The sequence below is a fragment of the Labrus bergylta genome, chromosome 6 (assembly GCF_963930695.1).
Source record: "Labrus bergylta chromosome 6, fLabBer1.1, whole genome shotgun sequence".
Classification (NCBI taxonomy): Eukaryota; Metazoa; Chordata; class Actinopteri; order Labriformes; family Labridae; genus Labrus; species Labrus bergylta.
Genome location: NC_089200.1, coordinates 2,095,752 through 2,105,245, shown reverse-complemented (window position 1 = coordinate 2,105,245; position 9,494 = coordinate 2,095,752). Strand labels below are relative to the sequence as shown.

The 9,494-nt window shown below is 46.3% G+C and overlaps 1 protein-coding gene across 2 annotated transcripts in view; it reads right to left on the bottom strand.

Moving 5' to 3' along the window:
* The window catches only part of pik3r3b (phosphoinositide-3-kinase, regulatory subunit 3b (gamma)), a 219,129-nt gene extending 212,386 nt beyond the window's left edge, over positions 1-6,743 (bottom strand). The window contains exons 1-2 of one of the 2 annotated variants that reach the window (XM_065955558.1): positions 6,452-6,743; positions 4,968-6,148 (exon numbers count right to left, since the gene is read on the bottom strand). In XM_065955558.1, the coding sequence (XP_065811630.1) occupies positions 4,968-5,319 (352 nt within the window). In that variant the 5' untranslated portion in view covers positions 5,320-6,148; positions 6,452-6,743. The remainder of the gene's footprint in view (positions 1-4,967; positions 6,149-6,451) is intronic. The other variant, XM_065955559.1, reaches the window with a different exon arrangement.
* Positions 6,744-9,494: the final 2,751 nt, after the last annotated feature.

The window sequence follows — 9,494 nt, the reverse complement described above, 5'->3', positions numbered from 1 at the left end:
CGTACATGTCAGAACACACAACAGAAATGAAAAAGAGAAAAAAAACAATTCACACTTTATCCCATGTAGGGAAAGGAGCAGGGAGAAGAATACATCTTGTTTTGTCTTCCTCTTACTCAAAAAGCAACAATAAATGTCTGGATGGTCTGTCCAGTTACAATCAATGAATGAATATCATGCCAACCTAAAACAAATCTGACAATTCAGTCTTCACTTCCTCAGAAATAAGAAGGAAAACACACAGAACACACTAACTGCCACTTTCATACCGTCTGATAACTTTGTTCTTGTACATTTTCTTAAACTGAAATATTTGAACACAACCCTTCAAATCATTATTTAAAGAATTCCACAATTTAATTCCAATGACAGAAATACACTTCTGTTTTAAAGTTGTCCTCGCAAACTGATGCTTAAAATTAAATTTTCTTCTATGCTCTACATCTTCTGAGCTTTTGACTTTACTGCAGGTTTTCTGATTGGTCACATCCACCTTTACAGCTAATTTATTCAAACATGACCCGAACATTCAAAGCTTGAGCCAAAGGCAACCGGACTTGTTTGAAGAGACAACAGACCCAGAGATGAAACATGTCCACCTGATGACTCATGTGTTACTGAAGTACAGCATCCTGCAGGTGAAGCACCATCAGAGTGTCTTTAGACGAGTCACACATTCTCTCTCGCTCCTTTTTCACTCTGGTTTGCTCGTCAACTTATTCCTGGGGAGGGGGGAGGGGGGAGGGGGGAGGGGGGAGGGGGGTCTCCTGAGGTAAGTAAAAAGAACGATGCAGAAGTAGTGGACAAGAGATAAGAGAAGTGGAGAAGAACATCCTGGAGAACAGGAAACATGCAGCAGCAGGTTGATTAGAGCACGGAGATGGTAGAGGTGGCGTGCAGACAGTCTATGGTCGTGCAGTGATCACAGGGAGTAAAGGTCACCACCCCCCCCCCCCCCGGCTCCAGGTGAAGTCTCCTGATTATTCAAACAGAGGGTTTATTGCAGCTTGAAGCAGTGTTTGCTAACAGTACATCTCTAAGTCGAGACCCTCTCTTATCCGTCTTGGAGCCGTTTTCCCGCCCCAGCTATGAGAACAGTGAGCTGCTGCAGGCCGCCGCGGTCACACGGAGCGCTCTCACTGACTCACTGCATTATAGATGACTTCATCTGAATCTGAGAGTGAGCCTTCATCAAGTCAGTTCCAGGAAGAAAATTAAAAAAAAAAACATGTGCACTAGTGTTGTTCAAAAACAGAGTGAGGAAACAGAGCGGCCTCCCTGCTCCTGCTCCTGCTCCTGCTCCTCCTCCTCCTCTTGCTAGCACACAGCTCCACCGCTGCTGCTGCTCCTGGTGATTTGTGACTGCAGGAATGTGGCATGTCAGCGCGCCCGCCAATCAATTATTCAGGACAGACACCAACCTTGTGTGGCTGATGGATGATGGATGGATGGACGAGTGGCTCAGCTCCCTCACACACGATGAAACTAAAAAGTATCAGCACAGCGAGCACACAGAGAAAGGAGGAGAACAATATTTACCCCATGAGCGGACGTTATTTATGCAGCAGGACCAAAAACCCCACGTCCATAAAACAGATGGGCAGCCAGACAATTAAAGCGAAGCCTAGAGGCGGAGGAAGGAGAGGAGAGAACATTGCTCTGCGACTGACCTATTTAGCAAATGAAGAGCCGTAAACACAGATCAGAAAGTCAGTCTGACAGCGGAGGCTAAAAAAAACTGACTAACCGCACACGACCCCGTAAAGACGCCCCATCAAAGCCTGCAGCGTTCACGAGGGCTTTTTAAAAGTGGAGCAGCCCTGTTTCAAAAAGGCTTTTATATTTTGGGCTCAAGTCCTCGTTATCCGGTCCTAAATAAATCATCAAACATGCAGCTGCACTGACACACACACACACACACTGACACACACACTGACACACACACACACACACACTGACTCACACACTGACACATACACGAAGACTTTATCATTATTAAAACTGAGCAAGCAGTGCGAGTACATGCTGGATCACATGTCTGAATGTGTCTGGGACCTGCAGAGTCCACAGGAGAGACGGTCCAGGATCTGCTCCTCCAAGAGCTCGTGCAGCAGGTGAAGGTGGAGGTCGCCGCTTCATCCTCAAATCACAGGAGAGCAGACACAACCAGTGAGAATAACTGTCAGGCAATCAGCACCAAACCACAGAGCGCTGTTTACACTCGATCTGATACTGAAGGAAGGTTAAGCTCTGTCTGTCCCCCAAAACCCCCCCAAACATGGCCACCTTGACACACTACTGGATCAGAACTGTAAAGGTCAATGAAGGTCATTTTAAATAAGACGACAGTGAGAGGTCACAGAGGAAAGCAGAAAGTCACAGATTGGTGTTTTCCCATCAGATGGAGAAAAGAAACCACCCTGAACACTGAGAGGAAAGAAAGTGAAAGCATTTATTTCTAGGGATGGGAATCAAGAACAAAACTACTTTGAGCCATCCACATCATCGCCTTCCACTTAGTTCCACATGCCTTGAAAAACAAAGACAGGAGAGGGAGTCTGGGCAAACAAAAATGAAGGAGTCGAGGAAGTAATCATGGTGGACAGGAGACGTAAGCGATCCAAAGTGTTCTTATAAATTTGACGCAAAATCATGCTAACATCTCAGCGTGCAATGTCTGAAGACGTGTGTGAAATTTGTCGACGCAGCACGGCATTAAATATCAGGAGCGCCATGTGTTGGACGCTCGACGACGTCGGTAGCATTAGCATAGCGCATGTAAGCTAGGCTCTTTATTTGACTGAAGACCGGAATGAAAACCAAATATTCTCTCATTTGATACCGGCAGGAGTAGATAAAGAGTTGGATCGATAAGCAGAATCAATATTGCCGTTGGTATCAATCAAATCTTCTCAATTTCCGTCCCTATGTTTCTCCAACCTTGATCGCGTAACGCTGACAGCCATGAAGAAGAAGCGCCATAAAACCTCTTTAAAATCAAAGTCACTGGAACACTTCTTACAAACTGTAAAACTGGAGATCGAGTCCCACACTGTTAGTACGTATTTTCATGGATTCATTCATCTTGATCATTTTGTGGACATATCTTTAAATTGTGTAAACCATCTCACAGTAATTCTTCTTTTGGGTCTGTGAAGCGTTAACCTTATATGGGTGAAGCACCTAAGTAGTAGCAGATCTATAAATGGATAGGAGCCAACTATATGTTGTCAACAACTGTTTGGTAGACAGAGAGTCTACATCTGATACGTATACAAATCAGTGTCATGTCATCTTTATTGTTTTATAGTGATGTACCCAAATGGAAAGGAATTTGTTGGCTGTACCTTCTAGCAGAATATAAGCAACACTGTGTGATGAAGACTTTGGTCCATTTTGCCATTTTGCCCATGATGGCCACTTTGCCAATGATTGTCAATGGTTGTGAGATCTTGGTCAGCATGGGTCAGCGATGTGTGTTGTGTTTCTGTGTTGTCTGACCATGGCTGAATAAATCTAAGATGATCCACAGTCTGTTTCACCATTTCATAACTGTCCATCTCATACAGAAACAACCCCCACCTAACACACACTGATCACACTTTGTCAAACAGGCGACGTCTTCTGCCCAATCCAAAACCTCTTCTCTGACTCAGCAGTTAGCTAAACATGCTCGCCATTGCTAACAGACACAGACACTGTCATTGGTGCATGCCTCATTATTTACCAATGTGCTAATGTTTGCAAACAGGGAGGTTATCGGCCAGTTATGTTTAACAATGTTTGAATTGTTTTAAAAACCCGTCCTCCCTTTGCTCCAGTGATCTCCTTTCACTGATTTGGTTTGACGAGTCCAGGTGTTGCAAAGAGTCGTTTCTTTAAGTTGTGAGCTTCAGGCTGATATCTCAAACCCTGGATAAATGAAAAAATAAACTTTCTGCATGAAGAACTACAAAGAAAGTGAAGGAGAAAGAATCTCCACTGAGCCAAACTTTAGACTCGTTTCCTGCAGTGAGCTGACTCGCTTGTGAAGCTCACTGCATTTAGAAAATAACAGAATCAAGGCCGCACTCAAATGGAATCACTCTAGGAAACACAGAAACACTCAGATAGTGTCAACACGCCATGACATCATCACTGTGCTTTTAATGCCAGACTCTGACATTAAAAGCACAGTGATGGTGTCATTTTTCAGACTAGACAACAAACTCTACAAATCACCTGGAGAGCAGAAACCCCAAACCAACATCTACAAATGATTGTGTCTGCAAGGTGCAGGTAAAAGGAGGGACTCCTGAGGGGGTTTCTATGAGGGTAACAGGGGTGGGATTGGTTTGATTAGTGGAACGTTTCTAAATGAATGAGAGAAGAAATGATCTCCAGTCACAGCCTGTGTGTTGCACATGATCTAAAGCAGGGAGGCAAAGGTCAACAGCGGTACCAAAACGTTGCCAACTGAGACAGTATGCATGAGATTACCTAATATCAGGTGCCTCGAGGACTTCTATTAATGTTGCTGTGGAAACAAATATCCAGGATCTGGTGGATTTGGGCGGGATGGCATCCTGTGCTTGTGTGGAAGAAAGAGGGGACTCTGCTGGAGTCTGCATCAACTTAAGGGTCATGGTATCGTTGGCTGTAAATATTTTAAACGTTACACCGGTGTTATGTTTTGTTTCAAGTCAGACAGGTGATCAGGACACAGACTGGAGCCTCCTAAATAACATCTTTAATCCCAGAAACCTTGATAGGCCCTCAGACGACCACTAACCCTAAACAGGACTTTTGAGCTGAGAATATTCAGATCCAGAATCATAGTTCATGCTGGACTCAGATCCAGAACAACAACACAGACTGGCACACTTTGAAGCTTTGAGATTCAAAGTTTGTTGGTAAATGTCCGAATGATAAGCCACCACAAACATCCACATAGACCCGAGCACTGATCCAGCTGACGCAGCACTCACCTGAAGCAGCAGCTGCTCCAGGAGGCTGAAGCCCCACGGCGTCCTGCGTCCCCCCGGGGGTCGGCGGTACGGGCCTGGTCCAGGATTTGGCCGCAGGTGGGCCAACTCTCACCGCGCCGACGTACTCCACAAAAGTCCCCGGGAAGTCTCCCGTCTCCTTGGTCCTCTCGTTGGTGCCGTGCAGCCAGCCTTTGGGGCTCCGCTCGTCCCCGTCCTGGTAGTCCACGCCCGGCCTGGCCATCAGCGAGGCCTTGGTGACGACGAGGAGGTCGCCCAGCTGGAGGCTGATGTCGTCGCCGCGCTCACGTTTGTACTCAAAGAGCGCCCTGTACTGGAAGCTGTCAGAAGCCATGGCGACGGGGGTTCATATGTTGGTTGGGTTTCGCCTGAGAGTGAAACTACAAAGAACGTCTTGGAAAAATATCAAAAAGTCCTGAGGAGAAACTCAGTGAGTCTGGGAAACCGGTGTGAGCGGCGCCTGAGATGTGCTGTGTCGACACAGTGATAAAAATCTGATCCCTGAGGTGAAATGTGACACCTTTGTAGTCCTTCAAGTCCCCTGAAGAGCAGGTCCAACCCTCGTTATCCAAAAGTCCTCTGAGTGCAATGAAAGTGAACGAACAGTGAGCCGGTCTTTGCTTTGAATTGAATTCCGGGAAGTTCACATAAAAAAAATCCACTTTCTGAATCCTGTAGCAGCTCTCTGGTCTGGAGGCCTGCAGGAAGTCTGAGATCCAAATGCACAGGCGGCGTCAAACCAGCCACCACACTGTTCCTGTGATGTGAGGAGAACAAGGGGAGGAGGTGGAGGGGGGGCGGCTGGGGCTGGGTGGTCTGGTGGCACAGATTTCCAGGAGGGGCGACCTCCACATGTACCCCAAAAAGCTTCTGCAGGTTCTGACAATGTTAATGAGAAAGTATCCGAAAACTGAGTGTACAGCCTACTGCTCAGTCACACACAGACACTCTCACACACACACACACACACACACACACACACACACACACACACACACACACACACACACACGCATGCACTTACACACCTGAAGAAATCCACTGCAGTGCAGAATTTGGCTTCTTTACTGGGAGCGCCCCTGTGTGCACTCTTCTGTAGGAAATCTGCTGCTTTGCCTTTTCTGTCTGCAGCCTCCTCGTGCAGACAGAAAAAAACCTGCAAACTTTAGAGAAAGATGGAAGGTTAGCTACACACACTTCACCCCACTTATCATGATGTGAATCCACAAATATATATATTTAATCAAGTTAGCATGTCAGTGATAGTCTCAAGACAAAAAATCAGTTTGAGTAAATTATGATAATTAATCCTGAAATGTCCCTCATCCCTCCACTTCTGCACACACACACATACACTTAATACCCCCCCACACACACACACACACACACACACACACACGCACACAGACACACATACACACAGACTATCAGTTACAACCAGCGTGACGAGGCGAATATGAACTTACTTCAGACAGCGTGCCTGCTTCAGTCTGCCCTGCTGTCTGCAGACAAACAACGCCACAAACTCACCGTCCGACCCGCCCGGACCGAGTCCCGGATCTCCACGGACGCCTCTGCGCTCGAACTGTCCGCTTCCACACGACCCGAACCCCGCAAAGCGAGCCCAGACATCCGTGAAGCCCCCCGTCAGGATGGCGTGGCTGGTCCCGCAGACAGGCAAGCCTGCTCGATGCTGTAGTGAGCGGCAGTGCTGATGTCAGTAAACCCCTCCCCCCCTCCTCCTCCTCCTCCTGCCGTCTGAGAATTATGCCAGCCAGCGGCGGGGACGGGACGGGTCGGTGTGGCGCACCGCCGCTGCAGCAAACACCACGTGGAGATAGCGCTCAGATTCCTCCTGCTTTTGTTATCACGTTGAGTTATTGAAGTTCCACACTCCACGGGATGTCTGAGACTATCAGATGAATTATGTAACAACTCTGTGACCTGGAACACAGAAGCTGCATGGATCTCTGCGCACAAAAGGAGTTTCATTTAAGGATTAAAAAAATAAAGAACCAGAAGCAGAACATGCAGGGCTGAGAGTAACAGGAGGTGGATGAGGAGGAGGGGAGCAGCGCAGTCTGGTTGGCGTCTACAGTTGCACACCTGATGACGCAGCAGCAGACAGCGGCAGACTGCTGCGTCATCAGGTGCGCACATCTCCAGTCTGGAGTCGCAGAGGACATTCAGGTACAGAGTGTACAGGGAGGAGGGGAGGGGAGGAGGAGAGGAGAGGAAAGGAGGAGAGGGGAGGAGAGGGGAGGAGGAGAGGAGAGGGGAGGGGAGGAGGAGAGAGGAGAGGAGAGGAGAGGAGAGGGGAGGGGAGGAGGAGAGAGGAGAGAAGAATCTGAGGCTGAATGAAATAAAAAAACAAAAGACAACAATAAACCTTTGGACAACATGACAACAACTGGACTTTTTGTAGATAAAGAAAATTATGAAAACAAGTTTTGTTTTGTCATGCTGCAATTTAAAAATAATGACTACGAACAATCTGCTGTGTATTATATATTTTATTCCTTATTTATGGGTTCTGTTTTTGGTAATATTTCACATCTTTGTCAATTATCTGTTCCAACAAAAAAAAAGAACCAACTTTATTTATAATAAGAATAATAATATTGAATATTTACAGAAGCCCTTAGCAGTCATATTGTCACAGATGTGGGGAAACAAGGTGGACCCAAGTGCAGAATAACCAGAACAATTTATTTTAACAAAAAGGCAAAAACTAAAACTCTCTATCAAAATGTCCAAACTGAGAAAATCCAAAAACTGATAAGCACTGAGAAACACATGAACCACTGACACACCAACATACAACATTGAGCTGACAACACAGAGACTAAATAGACACAGGGGTAATCAGACACAGGTGAAACTAATAAGACAGGTGAAGACAATGAGGTCAATCAACACGGAGGGAAATACACAGAAGCAAGAATACAATACAAGAAACACTGAGGACAACTACAAACTAAATCATGAAACACTGAAGACACACAGAACTCAAGAATGTAACATTACCATTACAACAAAGAAACAGAAGGATAAGAAACTACAAAATAAAACAGGAAACACTGAAGACTAAACTATGAAACATTAAGACAAAAACACACAAGGGAAACAAGCAACACTAGGACAAAGATCAACAAGGAAACCTAAACTAAAACCTAAACTTTGAAATACAGAACTAAATCATGACACATATATCTGTGTGTATATATTAAATTATATATTTGCTTTCCCGTCTCCAGACGGTGCGGACTGGGCTCTGGGCGGACGGAGCGTGGCCCGCATGGATCCTGTGGAAATGGCCAGTTTGGGCTTCTGTACATATTATTATCATTACTTATTAGTAACCTGCTGTGTATTCTGAAATACCCTGCCAAATTCATCTCACAATGGTTGTGGGTTCACTTCCCTCGTTTTGGTTTGAATGGCGTTCTCACCTACGGCAAAATGAACTCTGGTGCACTTGGAAGCAAACCAAGACCCCCGTTTTTAAGCAGACCAGAGTTCATTTGAGCGTTCACACCGCCCCAAACTGACAAAGTTTGTTTCAGACCAATCAAACTTCTCAGGTGAGAATGCACTCATAGACTCTTCTTCTTGTTTTTATGTAAAGTATTCTGTTTAATCAACTACTCGATGCAGTGTTGGAAACACCTCATGATGAAGGTTAAACGTTTCCTGTCTTCTGTTTTACAGGCCAAACAATGAACCAAACATTTACAGGACTTCATAAAGCGCTCTCACACGAGCACAAAACTCCTGAAAACTGTCTGAAGTTTAGAGTCTGAGCTGCATGTGTGAACGCAAACAGACTCATTTTTTACTCAGACTGAACATGGCAATGATGGCTGTGTCGTCTGAGTATTTGAGGTATGTGGTGGTGGGTGACAGGCTGGTGCAGTCGTTGGTGTAGAGTGTGTACAGGAATGGGCTTAGTACACATCCTTGTGGTGCTCCGGTGTTGGTGATTAGTGCAGGTGATGAGGTTGTGCCCACTCGCACAGCTTGCAGCCTGTCACTGAGGAAGTTGTGAATGAGGTGGATCAGGCGGGAGGGGGGGAGGGGGTGTTGAGCTGGTGTAGTTTCTGGATCATCAGATGCCTTTGAATGGTGTTGAAAGCACTGCTGAAGTCCACGAAGAGGACTCTGATGAAGTGACCTGGGGAGTCTAGGTGCTGAAGGAGGATGTGCAGCAGGCCGGCCACAGCATCCTCTGTGCCCCTCTTTGCCTTGTATGCAAACTGGAGGGGGTCCAGCTGTGGGGCAACAGCTGGCAGAATGGTGTTCAGTAATAGTTTCTTCAGGCACTTCATTATAATGGAGGTGAGAGCAACAGGACGATAGTGGTTGAGTTCAGTAGGCCGGGGTTTTTTAGGCACCGGAATTATTGTTGCAGTTTTCCAGAGGGTGGGTATGGTGGCAGTCCGGTAGGATTCACAGAAGAGTGAGAAGAGTACTGGTGAGAGTTCGTGGGCACAGACCTTCAGCACCCTT